Source organism: Peromyscus leucopus, chromosome 4, assembly GCF_004664715.2.
Source record: "Peromyscus leucopus breed LL Stock chromosome 4, UCI_PerLeu_2.1, whole genome shotgun sequence".
NCBI lineage: Eukaryota > Metazoa > Chordata > Mammalia > Rodentia > Cricetidae > Peromyscus > Peromyscus leucopus.
The window spans coordinates 487,557-507,271 of NC_051066.1; the positions used below are offsets into that span (position 1 = coordinate 487,557).

General features: G+C 47.2%; 2 protein-coding genes across 3 annotated transcripts in view; one reads left to right on the top strand and one right to left on the bottom strand.

Moving 5' to 3' along the window:
• Positions 1–9,479, bottom strand: part of Olfml2a (olfactomedin like 2A) — a 31,534-nt gene extending 22,055 nt beyond the window's left edge. The window contains exons 1-2 of the mRNA XM_028856774.2: positions 9,234–9,479; positions 904–1,167 (exon numbers count right to left, since the gene is read on the bottom strand). Coding sequence (XP_028712607.1) covers positions 904–1,167; positions 9,234–9,338 — 369 coding nt within the window. The 5' untranslated portion in view covers positions 9,339–9,479. The remainder of the gene's footprint in view (positions 1–903; positions 1,168–9,233) is intronic.
• Positions 9,480–14,498: 5,019 nt separating this feature from the next.
• Nr6a1 (nuclear receptor subfamily 6 group A member 1) overlaps positions 14,499–19,715 on the top strand; it is a 213,160-nt gene continuing 207,943 nt past the window's right edge. For both annotated transcript variants that reach the window (XM_028856772.2, XM_028856773.2), the window contains exon 1: positions 14,499–14,788. In XM_028856772.2, the coding sequence (XP_028712605.1) occupies positions 14,689–14,788 (100 nt within the window). In that variant the 5' untranslated portion in view covers positions 14,499–14,688. The remainder of the gene's footprint in view (positions 14,789–19,715) is intronic.

A 19,715-nucleotide genomic window follows, 5' to 3' on the forward strand; every position in this document is an offset into this window, starting at 1 on the left:
TGAGATGTATGTTTGAAAGAAACTGTAAGAGAAAAGACTTACAAAGATATCAAGAGGGGAGTATAGAGATGGTGCAGCAGTTAAGACCACTTGCTACTCTTGCAGAGAAACTGGATTCAGCTCCCAGCATCTGTAACTCCAGTTCCAGGGGATCTGATGCCCAATTCTGGCCTCCATGGGCAGCAGACACGCATGTGATGCACTTATATACATGTAGGCAAAACACTCATATACATTTTAAGATTAAAAAAATGTATAAGATACGAAACAAACTTGCCCTTAATAAGGTCCAACAAAGTGGTCCTTTAGAGAAAGGCAAAAGAGCAGGTGGTTTAGATGTATGATTTAGATACAATAGGACCTGAGCTCAAATCCTAGCCCCACCTGGCACACCGAGCACTGGCATGGTACTGCCCACATGTAATATCAGTACTTGGTAAGTAGAGGTAGGAAGATCAGAAGTTCAAAGGTTGTCTTGGGCTACATAGGAAGTTTAAGGCAAGTCTGGTATACATGAACCCCTATCCCAATTAAAATAAACAAAAGCAAGCCTAGTATGATGGCATATGCCTATAATTCCAGAATTCAGGCAGCAGAGGCAGGACTGCTGCAAATTCCAGGCTGGTTATCCCTCTATATACAGTAAATTCCAGGCCAACATGGGCAACAGAATATGACCTTGTCTCAAAAAGCAAGACAAAACAAGCAAAATAATAATAAAGTACCCCAGCATTTGTAATACAGCCAGGTGAAGGTAAACGGTTTAGATGACACCCAGGACGGTAAGTGATTCAAGGGGCCCCAATGACTTCAGCTGGTTTCACCCAGGAAGCCTCAGTTTGCTGACTTGTGATACTGATGTCATAAGAGAGCCAGGCCAACCCCCTCACTGTGTCAGCCTACCTTGAGTAGCTCAGGTGCCTGCTTCTTGAGTTTTTCCATCTTCCACTCATTCTCACAGGGGTTGAGTGAGGAAGGCGGAGCAGTGCAAGAGCAGCGGCAGTCGGTCCCTGAACTTAGCGTTTCCACAGAGTAGAAGTCCTCTACTCGTCCACGCCCACTGCGTACCCGGCTGCATGCATCCTTGCTCAATGGTCTCATGATGCATTTGCAGCGGCAGTCAGAGCCCTCTGAGGTCATCCGTACCTGGTCCAGGTTGCCAAACACCTGCAAAGTGTGGGCAAGAGGGGTTCCATTTGGCCAGCACTGTGGGGACAGGGCTGCGGGTGGGGGAATGGAGGGTGAGTGTAGCAGAATTCAACCTGCTGGTCTTTGGGTGGCACTTACAGGTAGGAGAGAAGGAACAGGGACGCAGCAGCATTGTTATAATTACAATTCAAATGTTAATACCCAGCTGTGGAAAAAAAAAACTGTCAGTGGGGCACCTCAGCTCATGCTTTTATTCCCAGCATTTGGGAAGCAGAGACAGGCAAATCTCTGTGAGTTTGAGGTTAGCCTGGTCTAAAAATCCAGTTCCAGGACAGCCAGGGCTACACAGAGAAATCTTGTCCAAAAAAAAAGCACAAGGCCTAGATCCTGGATAAGAGGGCAGCATACTGTTCCTGTCATCTTCTTGCATCTGGAAAAGTAGGTTCCTGACTCAGGGGCTAGTGGAGATTCAGTGAAATATAGAAAAAACAAACAAAACAAAAACAAAAAACAAAAATAGCAGCTGGCACATACAAAGCATGTCTTGTGTGTGAGCCATTAAGACAGATAAGGGCCAGGCAGTGGTGGCGCACACCTTTAATCCCAGCACTTGGGAGGCAGAGGCAGGCGGATCTCTGTGAGTTCGAGGCCAGCCTGGTTTACAGAGCAAGATCCAGGAAAGGTGCAAAGCTACACAGAGAAACCCTGTCTCGAAAAACAAAAAAACAAAACAAAACAAACAACAACAACAACAAAAAAAAAAGACAGATAAGGATACAGGCTCAGGGAGTCACAATCTCAAGGATCACACAGATTTAAAGATTGGCTCCAAGACACATCATTGCTGTTTCTCTTTTGATTTATTCTTTGACAGTTTCACTCATATATACAATATATTTTGGTCATTTTCTTCCCTATTACCCTTTATCATCCCTCTCTCTCTCCTGCTGAAGCCCTTCATTCATTTCCTCATGTCCCCCTCCTACTTTGATAGTGCGTGTGTGCCTCACTGAGTTTTAAAATGACACCCCTCCTTCACAATCATTAACTGCCAATTGTCTCATAGTGAGGAGTGAGGACTCAAAAGCCTCTTTTCCTAGGTGACTTCTACAGAACTGTTCTCCTTCACCCTGGGTAGAGGTGACCTTCAACAGGTTCTAACCCTATTTCTTCAGTGGCAGAATGGAGGACTCTCGGTATCCAGACTTCTCAAAATGGGGATCACATGACAAAACATGACCTCAAGCCAGTGGTTTCCTCCTCTCCCTCCTCCTTCAACCCCACCCTTGGATGCTACACACCCCATGACCAGATATGGCCACTTGTTTCTGGGGCATCACTAGCTCTGTGTCCTCAGATACCAACCCAGTGAGACGAGAGGCAGGTGCCTCGCATAGATACACTTGGCTTGTACCTTGGGCTCCAGACCCTTAGTGTACAGCTCATCCCAGCCCAGTCCACAAAAACTCACCCCAGGCCTATAGCTGCTCAGCTATCACTGGAAAAGAAACCATATGGACACAAGTGAGCTCGTGGCACCCTGGCCTCTGCCAAGCACCAAAGCCCTAAGGAAAGGGACTCAGACCTCCATTTCCTCTCTAGACCTTAGACACCTGTTTGAGTTCCTGGCTTCTGCCAGGCCCTGAGTGGGTAACAGCTAGTGGTGCAGGAGAAATAGATCAGGGAACATTCTTGACTTCTTTGTGTTTTTGTTTTCATGCAGGGTTTCTCTGTGTAGCCCTGGCTGGCCTCGAACTCAGAGATCCGCCTGCCTCTGCCTCTCGAGTGCTGGGATTGAAGGTGTGCTCTGCCACCAAGCCCAGTGTATTCTTGACTCCTTTAGACAGAGATGCAACACAGGAGCTCTGAGGGCACAAAGACTGCTGAGGGTGGCCTAGAGGAGGTGCCCTTGAGGACAGGACAGGCAAGAGCAAGAGTGAGTCTGCCTTTTCAGGAGAACTTGGGGGTGGGGTGGGAAGGTCACCCCTACTGGTGCTTTCAGGGGTGCATGGTGGCAGCAGGTGAGGCTACAGACATGGCAGAGCCAAATCTGGGAAGTCCTGGGGCTGGCTGGCTGAGGATCTCAGCTTTCTGCTTGAATCTGAAATGTTCCCCGAGATTCTTGTGTAAAGGCTCAGTTGACTGCTGATGGGCCAGGGAGGTGGAGTCACAAAGGCTCTGAGCTCACTGTGGCTTAATTCACTGATAGATTCATAATTGGGTGGCATTTTTGAGAGGTGGTGCAAGCTGGGAGGGGCCTAGCTGGGGGAAGTAGGTCACTGAGGGCGTGCCCCTGAAGAGTGGGTCTTATCTGCAGCCCATCCTCTGCCTTCCTTTTCCCTCCTGACTCCTTTCATCTTTCACTACAACCTGCATCCTCCATAGCTTCAGAAGAAACATAGGAAGTCCACACAACCTGGGCTCACCCTCTCCAATGTGTTTTTTTGTTTGTTTTTTTGAGACAAGGTTTCTCTGTATAGCCCTAGCTGTCCTGGAACTAGCTTCGTAGACCAGGCTGTCCTTGAATTTAGAGATCCCCCGCCTCTGCCTCCTGAGTGCTGGGATTAAAAGTGTGTGCCACCACCGCCCAGCCCAATGTGCTATTTGATGGCAGGGAGGCTGGAGTCCATGGCCAACCAGGTTAGCTTGGGCTGACACCTGTGAGCACAGATCACTGCTGCCTATCCCACCAAGGACACAGGTGGGCTGACAGATAGAGTGACCTGGCCCCACACTCAGACAAGGCAGGAACACACTCGGCTGTAGGCTATCTGTTTCTCTGTGTGGGTGCACTGGTCTACTTTTTTCTATCGTTAGCAGCATCCTACAGATGAAGAAACAGCCCCTAAGCCATAAAATGCCCGGTTGGAGAGGATGAGCCTGGGCCGTGTGGATTTCCTCTGGTTTTGTTTTGTGTTTCTTTTTGTGCAGCCGTGCAGAGGCCAGGGAACAGTGAGTGGAGAGGAGAGTTAGAAAGGAGGCTGCAGTCCTGCTCTATGCCCTGGTCCTCTGTGGGTGGAATGCACTCTGGATGCTGCAGGCTAATGTTCCCCTCCTTTCGAATAGACAGTCAGTCTCAGAAGCCTGCTGGTTCTCTAGGCTTCTGCTGTCCCCAGAACCCCATCAAAGAGGAACTCAATGTCCTCTCTCAGCTCTGTTAAAACTCCATGACACTGTATTACTTCCTCATCAGCATCAAAAGCCCAGTAGGTAGATGTGTGTATGTGATCTGTGTGGTCAAACCATAGAGGGGTCTCCTGGAGGCCCCCCATCTATTGCCTGGAACCCCACCCAACCAGCATCTGCCTCCACATTAGACTGCTACATTCCTTCCTCCTCAAATGAGGTGCTATGTCCTGATGGGGGTGGCCAAGGCTCTCATACTGTCAGGAGCTGGAAGAAGGCCCCTGATCCCAAGCCCAGTTGCCAGGAATGCAGCAAGGTTCTGCCTCCAGTAGGGTAAAGCTGGAAATAGCCAAGCCCCAAGGTGAAAAGCTCTGTCTGGACTATAGTTCTAGCACCTATACCTCTTCTCTGCATGACCTCGAGCCCTTAGAATTCAGCTTCCTCCTCTGTAAAATGGGGTGGCTATGAATCCCTTCTTGAGCTTGTCATGAACTGCAGTCAGTGCATGGAGAGCACCTGGTATAGTTCTTGCCCAGAGTGACTCCTACTTTAAGCAATCTGTGCTATCTATGCTGTTTCTGGAAGCCTCCCTCCTATTACTGTATTACCTTCGGGTTTTCCATCTCTCTTTGTCCTTAACACAACCCCATGGTACATTAGAGAAGGCTAGAAGCTTGTCCATTCAGACTGATTCTAAAATTTTGTTTACATGTTTACATGTCCTTCCCCTGAACACCTATGGTCACCAAGTCAAGGCTTCTGTCCTAGCAACTGAGCTGGGACTGACAGAGGTCTGCACAGAAGGAGGTCATAGGATCTGGGGCTACCTCCTGGGTCTGCTCCTTGGCAGGAAGGCTGAAAGCTGCTGTCAAATAGGAAAGTCCCTGCCTTAGCCCCCGCCTTTCCCTGCTGCTGTGCATAGCACATGCCCCTGCCAAAGCTCCCGGATGTGGTAGTGGTGGTGTTTAGTGCTTAGAAGGCCTCTGAGTATTTATTTGCAAGGAAAGCTCACAGTGAGCTGCTACAGGGTAGCTTGAGGTGTTTTTTGGAGAGAGCTGGATAAATCTGGAGTGTTCTTGTAATGGCTGGGCAGTTTCACATGAAGTTGTCTTTTAAAGCTGGGGCTGCCTTCTTCTTCATGACTATTCCACCTCACCTGAGGCAGTTTCCCTGCAAAGCCCTCAATTGAAGTCCATGGTCATCTGGACACCTCTTTCTGGAGGCCCCGATTTCAATCCAGGTAAGCTATATGCAGGATCTTCTCCCATCTATCTACTTTCCCTCTTTCCCAGGCAAGGTCTCTGTGCCTCCTCTGAACTCTGGACAATTTACTAGTAATGGTTTCCTAAGATTTACTCTAAATATTTCCCACCTTTGTACCTTGCTACCAACTCCATGACCATAGCCCAATGTCAGTATGTATTCCTCTCTGCTGGATTAATCTTCCAAAATCACTTTTCTTTGATGATCTGTTACTCTTTGGCTCCACAGATCTTAGTTCCATATTGCCTCCATTAAGTTCTGGACTGGGCTGGGGCTGTGCCTCAGAAGTATCTGGGATTGTACTTGGAATGTGCAGATACCCCAGTGTCTCAGAGTGATGATGATTATGATGATGACTTGTTTTTTGGGAGACAAGGTTTCTCTGTGTATCTCTCGCTGTCCTGCAACTAGCTCTGTAGACCAGGTTGGCCTCCAACTCATAGAGACCCATCTCCCGAGTGCTGGGCTTAAAGGTGTGAGCCATTACCACTCAGCTCCAATGTGACTCTTTTGTTGTTGTTGTTGTTTTTCGAGACAGGGTTTCTCTGTGTAATTTTGGTGCCTGTCCTGCATCTTGCTCTGTAGACGAGGCTGGCCTTGAACTCAGAGATCCGCCTGGCTCTGCCTCTGGAGTGCTGGGATTAAAGTCATGTGTCACTTCCTGGCAGCCTAGTTTAGGGTGTTCAAATCTATTCCCTGGGGAGGGACCACTAATACTCGGCAGTGTTAACAGGACAGTTGTATGTGATGCTAAATGTACAATGCTGGGCATGGACCTTGGTCCTGGTATTCTGCCAAAAGGAGTGTTGACACAGGTCCATTTCTTTTTTGTTATTTTGTCTTTTTTTTTTTTTTTTTTTTTTTTTTTCCCAGAACTGAGGACTGAACCCAGGGCCTTCCTTGCGCTTGCTAGGCAAGCACTCTACCACTGAGCTAAATCCCCAACCCTGCAGGTCCATTTCTTATAGAGAGATGGTGGGGTTTTGTTTCGCCCGACACTGTACTAGAAAGAGGACTCCATTACCCTGTCATTCTGCTTTTTCTGCTCAGGAGCCTGCTTCCAATTACACCCACACGTGGAAACTCCAGGGGTAGATGTGAAGCACCACCTAAGCCCCTGGGACTGGCTTGCCTGGGACATCTGACCTGTCCCTGGAAACCACCGCCTGCTGGACTAACCCTGGTCTGGTCCCTTGCTCTGGCTCCCACAGGCATCAATTTTCTCTCTTTGCTCAAGCACCTTTCCATCCCTGCATGTATGCAGAGTGAGGTCCTAGCAGCTCTTTCTCAGACAGAGAGACAGGTAAATGATCACTTCCAGGAGTGTCTACTGCCATGCCTGGGTGTCATAGGGCACTACCTGCCTGTCCTCCCCAACCTCAATGCTGGCAGCAATGCAGAAATACCAGGGCAGCTGTGAGTTCCCCCTCCTACTTCAGGCCAGACAAAGCACTTCCTTAGATGGAAAGTCTAAATCCTGTTTAGGAGCGCCTCACTATAAACATAAACTTAAAATGCAGGGAGACCAACAGAGTACTAGGGTGTAATGGGCAGGAGCTTGCCAGAAAGAGGAAGCCTGCTGAGGAGCAAATTTAAAGCTCTAGGACCCTCCATCCATTTCAAGTTCCAAGGTGGTCCTCTAAGCCCCCCAATCTTACCCCAACAAAAACAGGCCATGCTTGGAGGGGAAGAAGCTGGGTCCTTACTGTGGAAAGAGAGGGTGATAATGAGAACAGCTCTGCAGAGCCAGCAGGAGACTGGCTGGGCAGGAATGCAGAGTAAATTCACCCATTACTTGATTTTTATTTTTCCCAGCTGGCTGAAGTAGAGCAGGGATGGGAGGTGTCTCAGGGAGGGTGTGCTGGGTCCGCAGAGGCTTTATCTTCCCCTATTCCACCAGCTCCAGCTTGCCCTGGGACAAGTAAATATACCCCCTTCCCAACCTAGCAAGTGTTTGGCTGACTCACTACATAAACAGGGTGTTGGGTTTTCTTTGTCTTGGCTTTGTTTTGGATGAAAGCCCTCCTGCTCTCTAGCCCTTTGCAAAACTCAGAGATACTCACGTCCAAAAGTCCTTCCCAGTCAGAGGACAGTCAGGGGGTGAGAAAGTGCTGACCAGGTAGGTCACCTGAGATTTTGCTCACTGAACCAGAGGGGACATTGATGGTTTCTAGATTCAATGAGATTGTGCAGAATGTTTAGCACCACACCTAGCAGGTGCCCAATAGATGATACTATGCTACCACAAGAATCCCAGGAGGAGCTGAAGCCCAGAGTCCTATTTCCAAGTTTGTACAGCAAAAGAATAGCTTTTACCCTTTACCTGCTCATAGCCAGACTCAGATTCTACTAGAAAAAAAATGGAATGACATCAAGAGAAGTCACTGCCTCCCTTTATCCTCTGATAAGCAGTTTCCCTCTAGGCCAGTGACCCCCAACCACAATCATTTCATTGCTACTTCATAACTGTTATGAATCATAAATATCTGATATGCAGGAAATGTGACCCCAGTGAAAGGGTCATTCGACTCTAGAGGGGTCAAGACCCACAGGTTGAAAATATTGCTCTAGGTTCATCTTCACCTTCATCAGGTCATTTCTAGATTACCCTTAAAGGGTTCTTGATCTGTCTCAAATGCTTGCTCCCTCTATGTTCTGGATTTAATACCTGGTTTGGGGATTGGGTTTGATTTTAGGTGTGGTGCTAAACATTCTGCATAATCTCATTGAATCTAGAAATCATCAACAGTAGAGAGTGGGTATAATCTCCCCTCCCCATGCTTATAGGTGAAGAAATGGTGAATGTCTTTAATCTCAGAGTTGGGGAGGCAGATGCTATAGGAGCTCTGAGAGTTTTAGGCCAGCCTGGTCTACACATTGTGTTCCAGGCTAGCCAGATTTTTTTTTTTTTTTCAACACGGGGTTTCTCTGTGTAACAACCCTGGCCATCCTGGAACTCGCTTTGTAGACCAGGCTGGCCTTGAACTTACTGAGATCTGCCTGCCTGATGCCTCTAGAGTGTAAAGGCGTGCACCATTACCCCTTGGCAGGCAAGCCAGAATTACAGTGAGAATGATTCAACGAAGGAAGGAAGGAAGGAAGGAAGGAAGGAAGGAAGGAAGGAAGGACAGAAGGATGCTAAAAGAGGTAAAAGCACCAGCGACAGGTGAATAGTGTGTGAATTCAGGTCTCAGAGGCCAAGGCAAGTGGCCAGCCCAGAAAGATTCACTGAGGAAAGAACTTTGGGTGCCCAGCCTCTTCTGAAAGCCTTGGTAGCCCGGGAGTCCCTGGATAACAGCTGCCCACGGGTCTACACCCACGTGGTCAACCTTCCATGGAATCTCAACAAGTTGCTCTTATTGACCACCTTCCCCTGCACGCCCCAGAGCACCTGGGACTTCCCAACTTGATCTTGGATTTGAGGCCTGATCTCTGAGCATTAAAATAAGGTCCACAGCGCCTCTTCCTCAGGCTCCAGGATCTAAGCACCCTATCATTATCAGTGCTTCTTCTCGCACATGTTTTTCTCAAGATTTTGATTCCAGCAGAGTCCAGACTTAAGTCCGAAGTCTGATCTGCCTGTCCTAGTCCCCATCTCCCTACTGAAGGCACCCTCCTTGGCGTGCACCCTTAGCCATAGCGCCCCCTGGCTCTGGCCACCGCTGAGCTGCATCAGGTTCCAGCCACGCACGTACCTTATTGTCGGGCCGCACAGGATCCGCCCGAAGCAAAAGCAGCAGCAGCGGCAGCGACAACAGCCTCAACTGGAGGCACCAAGGCCGGAGGGCTGCCGCTGCCATGGCTCGACGGGCACCGACGTCTCCGCAAGCACGCTAGGGAGCGCCGGCAACACTGCGAGTTCGATGCTGCAGCCCGGCTCTGCAGCGGGGTCTTCCCCCAGCCCGGTGCCCTTGCAGCGCCGCTGGGGGCGGAGCTAGGGTGGAGAGGTGCCCGCCCCGCCCCTCCCCTCCCCTGCGGTCCTGCGGCTTTGCCAAGTGCCTCTGGGAGAAAGCAGTAGCAGCAGCCAGGCAGTAAGAAAAGTGCGGGCTCGCGGCGGACCGAGGCCACGTTCTGTAAAATAAAGGACTTTGGACATGTCCCTTTGCCTTTTGAGTCTCAGTTTCCCCATCGATAAAAGGGAGAAAACAGCCGGGCGCTGGTGGCGCACGCCTTTCGGGAGGCAAGGTCAGGAGGAACGCTGAGTTTGAGGCGAGCCTGGTCCACAAAGGGAGTTCCAGGATAACCAGGAGTACACAAAGAAACCCTGCCTCGAAAGACAAAACAAAACAAAACAAAAAAACCAAAAAGGAGAAAACAGTCAAATAGTACTTTCAGTTCACCCTTTGCTCTGACAACGCCATCCCGTCTCTGTCCCAGACACTGTCGGTTCTAGCCTTTTCAAGGCTCAGCCCCTTCTCTTTTACATTTTCCATCTTTTTCCTCTCTGTTGTGCCAATAACAGTTACCTTTTAACAGCCCTCTCCTTTCCATTCTCAGTGGAGCGTCTGATTCTTCAGTTTCCCAGGCAGCTATTATTGCTCTTTCCAGGGGTCTGAGGCCTCTGCTACACCTAGGTGCTTTTTTTTTTTTTTTTTTTTTTGAGATGCACTGTAATGAAATGCAAGACATATCTATCTCTTACCCTTCCTTGTTCAGTGTTCTCTCTCTGTATGTGTGTGTAGTATAGTGTATTTACATATACCCCCTGGAAGATTGCTTCTTATTTTTTGGAGACAGATTCTCTCACTAAACCTGAAGCCCTTTCTTTTGGCTATACTGGTTGGCTAATGAGCTCCAGGGACCCTCCTGTTTCTGCCTCTCCACTTCTGATGTTTTATACACACACCCCACCACCTTCTAATGTGGATGCTGGGAGTTCCTGCTTCAGGTTCTTATGTTTGCAAAGCAAGGACTTTAACTGCTGAGTCAGTCATTCATTTCCCCAGCCTGAGTTCTGGGTCACACTCTTTTAAATTGCTCCTACCTCAGTCTCCCCCTTATTTCAACAGGGGGTCCTTTCCAGACTTTCTTGCAGGCCCTTCCAACCCTCTGCACACTCTTAGGGGCTGGGCTCCCTTTCTCTTCTATACTCACTGTAGGTGACCCCTCTTCTGATCACTTGTATGTTAACCTGGCTTACTGGGCCTCCACTGCACAAGCAAGGGACACTGACTTGTGCCCTAATGCTGCCAAACCCATTTGCTCCTTACCTCTGCTTGTCTGAGTCACTCCAGCCAGCAACCTCAACTTGTTAGAAAAACAAATTCTCAGGCCCCAGCCCAGTTTCTGAACCAGATTCACCAGGAGGTGGGGGTTCAGCAACTTGCATTCTCAGGAGCCCTCAGGGGCTATAGAGTTGGAGAACCACTGAGCTAGCCTGAGGCCTAATTACTGTATGACTCTCAGCTGACTTCAGATAAAACGTCATGTGTGCAGTGTTTGTTTCTGGAGATGCTCTGCAGAACTCTTCTAGGCCTAGTATAAAAACCAATTATTGGGCATGCTCTTCTGTACACAGGCCAAGTTTGAAAGGATACACAGGACACCAGCATGGTGGCTATTTCCAAGGACGAGGATCTTATAGACAGGAATTGAAGAAGAATCTTTATTAGATACTTTCCTTTTTTTTTTTAATTGTGGGTTTTACAACATGCCGTCTATGTTTTCAAAATATAGACAAAGTACACTCCCCCCCCCAAACGGGTTTCTCTGTGTAGCCCTGGCTGTCCTGGAACTCCCTCTGTAGACCAGGCTGGCCTCGAACTCACAGAGACCCATCTGCCTCTGCCTCCCGAGTGCTGGGATTAAAGGCGTGCGCCACCACTGCCTGTGCCACCACTGCCACCAGGCAACAAGGTATACTTGAAACAAATCCAACAAGGCAAGAATTCTCTTTTCCAGCTTTCTCATGGATGCAGGCAGCCTGGTTGACTCTTTAAGGCAGGTCCTGCTAGAGCAAGGCAGAGACATGCCATCGGAGGAACTCTGCCCCCTTCTGGACAACCTAGCGTCTTCCTACAGTCATCTGTCACCATTAATAAATAACCCATAGCTCAAATGTACCAAGTCCCTAATTGGCTTTGGGACCTCCATTTGAGCTGTTACTTCCACAGACAGTCTTCTCACTCAGCCTGACTCACTCTTGCTAACCCTCCCCACCTTCGGTGCTCCCTGTCTGTGCCACACACTCCCAGCCCACCTAGCACACCTGAGGTTCTAGCACACTCATGCAATTGTAGGGTTGTGTGATTTACGTCTGCATCATTCACTGTAGGGTAAGGACGCCATGATGAGGCCCACACTTGGCTTGTTTTTAGCTGTAGCCCTGCCTGCCTCTGGCCTCTTCAGGATGGGTCTTCTGCAGACTTACCCTCATCCTTAGATATATTCCTTTCCATTCTTCTGTATTCCCTGTAAATGCTATATCTGTATTACAGAACCTGTCTCCTCAACTTAGAGCAGAGGGCACTCACTTTTCAGGATTGTGGGGAAAATGTCAAAAAAATTAGAAAAAAGGCCCAGTTTGGGTGCTGGACCCTTAGTGGATGCCTATTTAGTGAGTATCTACTGCATGCTGCTCGGTAGCAGAGGAGATACTGGTGAGAGAGTAAAGGATCGGCTGGTCAGGGGTATCTGGGAAGGCTTTGGGAAGGAGGAAGCATGGAGCTGAAAAGGAGAAAGACTTGTCTTCAGGAGCTGTGCATGTGATTGAACTAATCTTTGGGTTGACTTAGTCTCTGTCCACCTTTCAATCCTCAGGTATCAAGATGTCTGCAGGGCACTTGGCATTCCAGGGAAGGGGAAGTTCTGCATCCAGGGGCTCTGGGAAGACCCTGTGATCCTGACGCATTTTTAAAATGCACAGCTAAAGAAGGATTTCTTCCCCACAACACTAAGGGACCTCCTTTGTTGCAGGGGCCTGCTGCAGGCAAAGTACAGTTCCCTGGCCTTGGGGAGCTCAGAAACAGTGGCAAGGAAGTAACCACTTCAAGACCATTTCTTACAGTCCACCTAGACAGATAGGGCCATGTGGAACACAGAAAGACCTAGTTGTTCCTTGATGGGAGGTATTAAGGAAGTGCAACTGAGGAATTGGAACAGGATCTAAAAAGATGAGTTAAGAGTTTACAGTGGCTGGGCGGTGGTGGCGCACTCCTTTAATCCCAGCACTCAGGAGGCAGAGGCAGGCGGATCTTTGTGAGTTCGAGGCCAGCCTGGTCTACAGAGCGAGATCCAGGAAAGGCGCAAAGCTACACAGAGAAACCCTGTCTCGAAAAAAAAAGAGTTTACAGTGGTTGGGGCTAAGGGTATTGCAGCTTTCTTCTTTCTTTCTCTTTTCTTTTTTTTTTTTGAGACAGGGTTTCTTCCTGTAGCCTTGGCTGTTCTGGAACTCCCTCTGTAGACCAAGATGACCTCAAACTCACAGAGATCCTCCTGCCTCTGCCTCGAGTGCTGGGATTAAAGGTGTGTGCCACTACTGCTCTGTGGTATTTCAGCTTTCTGACCCACTGAGTAGCAATCACTTCTGGGCCATTTCATTTGCATGTGAGAGCAACAATAACAGGGATACCTCGTTGAGCAGGTGTGGGAGGTCTAGATAACATATAATTTGTGTAAATCTCTCATAACAGCAGCTGGCTGTTCAGGATGAAACCCAGGCTAACTAATACTGGTAATGGACAGCTATTGGAAAATGCAGGAAGGTGTGGCAAAGTCTCCTGAATAGCAGGTGAGGGAAGAGGTGTGGGTAGCAATGTGGGCAGGAATTGGAACAGGCTAGATTGCATATGCCAGGATAAAGACTTTTAAACAATTAAATAAGGAATGACACAGAACTGCCAGAGAACTGCCCAGGTAGAGGGGGCAGAGTGAGGTGACATAGTGAAGACACCTCTGAATGACCCAACAGAGGACAAGCAAGCAAAGCAGTAGGGGTCTTTGTCTTCTAGGGGAACAGATAGCTCCTAACCCTAACCCTACTACTATAGTGTTTTCCTAAGGGAGGTGGGGGGTGACACTGAAAACAGCCACCACAGCTCGTCTTGAGGCCCGTGGCCGCGCGCCACCTGGTGGCCGCGGGAGGTGTGCCCTGGTGTAGGAAGGGAGAAAATCCAGGATTTTGTTTGGTTGACACTTCGGTAAAGGGAGGCGACGTGTGTGTATCTGAGTGTTAGCATCTTACCATTGGACACGGTTCTTATTACAACTCCCATTTTTCAGACAGGTAAACTGAGCAGAGGTGGGAAGAACAGGCCGGAAAAGGGGATACTTTTAAAACAGCTCTTTAAGACACCCGTAGTCAAGAGTTTCAAGTTTTCTTTGATGGCATCAATGTCCCTGATCTTAGTTTGCCCATCTGTTCTATGGGCAGGGTGCGGGCAATGAAAGAGGAGGAAGAGAAACTTTAGTCTTTCCCGCCCACCCGGAGGTAAAAGGCTTTAAACCCTTCTCCGGAAAGCAGAGTTGTATAGATTCTATTTGCATACGAACGCAGTCACCCCAGGTTAAACTCGGGTCCTTTAATCTCTGGTCCAATTTGTCCCGCGGCCGCGGAGGAGAGTCCTCACGAGTATCTACACACCCCGCCCCCTGGGGCCTTCCCTACAGGGCTGGGCTTGGTTGCACGTGCTCTGAGGGTTCCAGGGGGATCCGCCTCCTTGGAAAGACTCATCATTAGCGCGGGGAGGCAGTCGGAATTGCAGAGAACTCTGAATACGGACAAGTTACAACAGAGAGGGGACCGTGACATAACCATTTCTTCTATATACGAAGTTTTATTAGCGTTCGGAATAATGATATGGTTTGGTTCTCCCTCCTCAGGACTGCCAGTATCTTTTCACTTCACCCCTTCAATTGGTAGAGACCCGTGTGGCCAGCCGCGCCTGGCGGACTACAATTCCTAGCACGCCCCGCGGGCATGCGCGTGGCAGCGGCGCGTGACGTCAGAGGAGGGAGCTGGCCAGTGCTGAGGGGGCGCGGCGCGGAGGAGCGCGGAGCCGGGAGGCTCGGGGGCCCAGAGCGCGCGGCGGCCGGGAGCCTGCCGGCCCCTGACAGCCCCCTCCCCCCGGTGGACGACGACGACGACGACGACTACTAGGGCGCGAGTCATGGCGGAACAGCGAAGCCTGCGGGGGCCCTGAGCGCCGCCGCATGGAGCGGGACGAACGGCCGCCTAGCGGAGGGGGAGGCGGCGGGGGCTCGGCGGGGTTCCTGGAGCCGCCCGCCGCGCTCCCTCCGCCGCCGCGCAACGGTGGGTGAAGGGCCTTCGGAGCCCCGGCGGTCCCAACGCCCGCGACCCTCTCTTTCTCTCAGGCGACTCTGGCTCCGGGCCGCCGGGCGGCCCCTCAGCGTGGACTCCACCCCGGGGCTCGCACTCTCTACTCAGGGTCCCGGGTGCCCTCAGCGCGGACCCACCCCTCCCCCCGTCCCTGTTCCCTCGACGCCGGTCCTTGCTCCTCCCCCAGGGGGCTCTGGTTTATGGAGCACCCTATTCCTTCACCTGGGGGGCTCGCAGACGCCACACTTCGGCACCCTGCACCTATCCTGGGGCGTTTTCCTCAGGAAGCCCCACGCTTCCTCCCAGCCCGGCGAGCCTCCGCCTCTGCGCAGACCCCTAATGGTGTCCCTCCTCGGACCTCGATGCCCGCTCCTGTCCTCAGGCCCCTTCTCCTAGGCTGCGCCCTGCTGCTGGCTCAGGTCTGCAGCGGGATGCCGGGACTCGGGACACCTGCCTTTTCCCGGCGTTTGCCGGACGCTTCCCTCGCCGCTCAGCCTAGCTCTTCCGGGGTGCTGAGAATTCTCACCTGGCCGGGCCGCTTGTGTCCCCTTGTCCAGGCCCAGTCCTCAGGTTCCTCCGGGTTGTCTCTCCCCCGCCCCCGGGCAGTGTTTTATTTGTTTTTGTTTGATATTTTTCCCCTTGGTGTTTGTGGCGGAATGTTTTTATTGGTAACGTGTAAGGAGCTTTTGTGAGGTCGTAAAAGGTGAACTTTTGAACTTGGAGAGCGCCCTGGAGCAATTAGCGAAGGCGATGGCCCCGGGAGGCCTGCATTACAAAGGGTGCTCGTTGCGGCAGGCAAACGCTCCCGCGGCAAACCCGATTTATTTATTTATTTGCCCTGCCTTCCACCTTTCACATCTCCTCATTTCCGAATAAAGGGCAGGCTCTCAGAGATCCCTGGCCTCCTCCCCTCTCTGCGCCATAAACGCGTAATTCTCTGGAAGATCTAGGACCCGAACAGTGTCTAACAAGTAACAGATTTCGAATTGAATGCAAAACCGGGGACAGTTAGGAGGCACTAAAAATTAATTGCTTTAGTAAGAAGTTTCTCAAATCAGGACAGTGACTTGGCAGGTGTGGGGAAAACAAGCGAAAATAGGTCACCGAGGCTCCATTGTGGAATGAATGAATGGGGAGCCACAGAGGAGAAATCTTGAGTTGGAACTGCTTCTTCATAAGTTTATTAATTCATCAAACATTTATCGTTAATTCAGTAGATCTTCAGTTTCTTTCTTTCTCTCTCTCTCTTTCTTTTTCTTTTTTCTTTTTTTTAAACCAGTTAAGAGGAAAAGTCTGTTTAGAAGAGGGCCTGGTTAATTTGATATGATGGTCATCAAATGGTGATGTTTTCAAAGCTCTTTGAGTTTTAAGATGAGTATGATGTGTGTGATCTAGGTGTCCGGGCATCTGGTGGGGACTGATTTCTGAATGTGAACATGTTTGGGATCAATAAAATCCCACGTCACAAAAGGGGAAGGAAGGAATATAGTTAGGGTAGAAAGGAACAGTGTTTAGAAGAACAAAGATGATTTTTTTTTAAGTTTTTGACGTTTTAAATGTTAATTTATGCGGAGATTTGGTTTGGTATTAACCTGTGAATGTTGTAATTCTTGACCTAAAATTTGCCATGCAGGTTTTTAAATTCAATCTTCAGATCTATCGGATATCCCTGTTAGTGTATTCCCGTAATGCCTTCCTGTTTGCAAATAATAGTTTCTGTTACCACCTGTGCTTACTATTAGATGACAGATTTTATTGCAGCCATCACTTTTAGTTCGACTTGAGAATATTATTGTAAGGGAAGCCAGAGAACAATGCAATTATTATTAATTATTCATTGGAACAGTTAAAGAACTGAGTGGCAATTTTATCTCAGTCTTATTACTTGTTAATACTCATCTTTTCCTCAACCGATTAGAACCATTTAAAAGAATCTTAAGGAACAGTCTGTTAAGCTTAAAAATGTCTTTAATATTTTCACACCAGTCCAAGTTAGTGATACAAATGTATACAAATATATACGTGAACTTTTGGCTGCTTAATTGATTCAAAAGAAAATATGAAATTTTTGTAGCATAGCCTGTTTTTCATTGCAAAAATTAGCATTGTATATGTAGTCTTTTATAGTTTATGTTAATGAGTACCCAAAAAGTGCTCAGAATTTTCAAAATATAAAATAAATTTTGCCTTTCAAATAGTGGACTTTTTTTTTCTTTCTTCCTAATGAGTATTTTTCTCCAAAGATAAATGAGATTGTTTGATTTCTGAGGAGAAAAGCACTCCTTTAACTTTTTTTTTTTTTTGAGCTGAGGATCGAACCCAGGGCCTAGTGCTTGCTAGGCAAATGCTCTACCACTGAGCTAAATTCCCAACCCTCCTTTAACTTTTTATTGTGGTGACATTTTCATTTTTCCTGAAGTCGTCGTTATCTAGAGAGGAGGTCTTCGGTCTTCGTCAAGAATTAAAGTCCAGGCTCAGCTCTCATCGCAATGTTGGACTGACAGAGGGACCAAAGCTCTGGAACTTGAAATAAAGGCTCTTTGCTTTAAAAAAAAAAAAAAAAAAAAAAAAAAAAGAATTAAAGTCCATTGATGCTGAATTTACAGTCCTCCAGATGTTTTTATGATTCCATCAGAACAGGGTACCTAACCTTTTGATGCACCATCACCCTTCCAGGAATTCCTTGTGCTGACTCTGCTATTTTTGGCTGTTGCTTGTGGTTTTCATAACAAACTCATTTAGTTGTAGTAGTGATTGCTCCCTTTTGGGATTTCAAAGGGAGATGAATGCTTTGAGGGAGCATTTGTTCACTTTATTTCAAGAGAGTGAGGGAATAGATTTTTAAATATTTAAAGCAAAAAGACTATAGGCCATTTTAAAGAATTATGAACACAATTTCCCATTATTATCCTTTGGAGAAAATGTGCTTGCTAAAGTACTATGGATGTTCCCTCACATTACCAACAAAATGCTTACTTCTTTTTTTCTCTTTCTCTTTTGGTTTTTCAAGACAGGGTTTCTCTGTGTAGCCCTGGCTGTCCTGGAACTACGAGTTGTAGACCAGGCTGACCTCGAGCTCACAGAGATCTGTCTGCTTCGGCCTCCTGAGTGCTGGGACTGAAGGCGAGCGCCACCACACCCGGCTTCAAATGCTTATTTCTTAAATTAACAAGTACTTTACATCACAAATTTAACTTTTTAGTTCTGTGACTTGAAAACTTAATTCTGAATCAACTGAGAATGTTCTAGTTTCCTTAAGGAGAAATCTGAGGTGTTAAATAACCACATTTCCAATGTATCTTTCACCAAATTCTTGAAAACACCTCATTCTTGCAGAGTATGAGGCTAGCATGCTTACTAATATGAAATTCATTTTACATTTTGTAGCAGAAGTTGTATGCTTGTACAAGTACATGAAAGGTGTTAGAAGGGAAGCTAATGAAAAAAATGCAGATTTTCAAAACTATACGAATATATATCAGTATTTCTTGATTTCTCATCCCTCTTGTCCTCTGGGGTTGTGGGACAAAGGTAGAAATTCTAGGTCATAACACAATTTTAGGACAGTTGGTAAAATATCTCTTAAATAGAAGAAAATGACTTATTTTGTATGTAAAAACCATATTATAGTCATCTTAATTTATGAAAAGGCATCAGAATCAGAGAAAGCTTTTTCTGCAGATAAAGAAGCTTCCATTTCAACAAGGAAGCAGTCTTAAACGTCAGGTAGCTTTCTAATATGCCCACATGGGTAGTGGTGTAATATAACCAATTTTTTATAATACTCTGAACACATTTCCAAAATAGGCAAGTTGTGAAGGAAAGTGTTTGCTTTAAAACTTTTGTATTCTTGAGGTCAAATTAAAATTAAAAAAATTTTTTTTCTCATTAAATGTTTTTCTGGTTTAGATAATTCCTTGAACATTTATGGATGTCTCTGTTTGATAAGTGGGATTCAGAGATGCCAGAATTATTAAGTTTGCAAGGTGGCTTGGTACAGAGCTAGGGAATTCTGTTTTGGCTATTGAGGTTTTTGTAGCTGAAGTTTTGGCTTCATCTTTATCTTAATTGTACATTTTAGAAACATCTCTGGATGTAACTTTGCTGTACAATATTCATAAAATCAACCCCAGTCTTTCTGTTTCCCAGTGTTTACAGCATAGTTAGACTTTAAGTTATGGACAATTAGGGAAAAAAACAACACTCAAACCCATAACATTGTGAGATAACCATTGTTTAGAAACAAGTAGGTATAATTTATTTAAATGAAATATTTCTTGCTTATTTTATTCCATTCTTATGGCCTTTCTAGAGCAGTTTCTGAAGAAAACAGATTTGTTTCCTATGGGCTACAATTATTTAAATTATTTTAATAAGACTTTTCTATTGTACTCAACAGTTCTAATTAACAGTGATTTAGCTTGGGAGGGACAAGGATTCCTCAGCTGGCTGTGGGGATCTGAATTGCTTCTTTCCCCACCCCAGCTGCACTTCTAGAACGGTTTGATCCCCATGCTATCATGGTTGTCATTTGAGAAAGCAAATTGAGAGAAAAAGTGTTGGGAAAATGGAGCTTTGTTTGTAGTTTTACATTTTTGTTCTTATAGGAATAATTGAACTTCAAACTTTTATCAAGTTGTAAGCAAGCTGGATTTATTATTATGCCTAAGAGAAAACGCCCAGATTCCCTTAAAAATACAAGTTTTGTTTTAAGATTTTTGAAAATTAGCCTTTGTGCAATGGAAACATTTTTATTTGAGGTAGTTTGTGGTTTTTCTGTGGCATTATATAGTTCCAGACTAAGAAATTATGAATTCTTAAGTTTTATACAAGTAAATGCTATAATTTTGTTGTATTATGAATTAACTTTGAAAAGTTTCTTTAAAAATTATATCTTTGC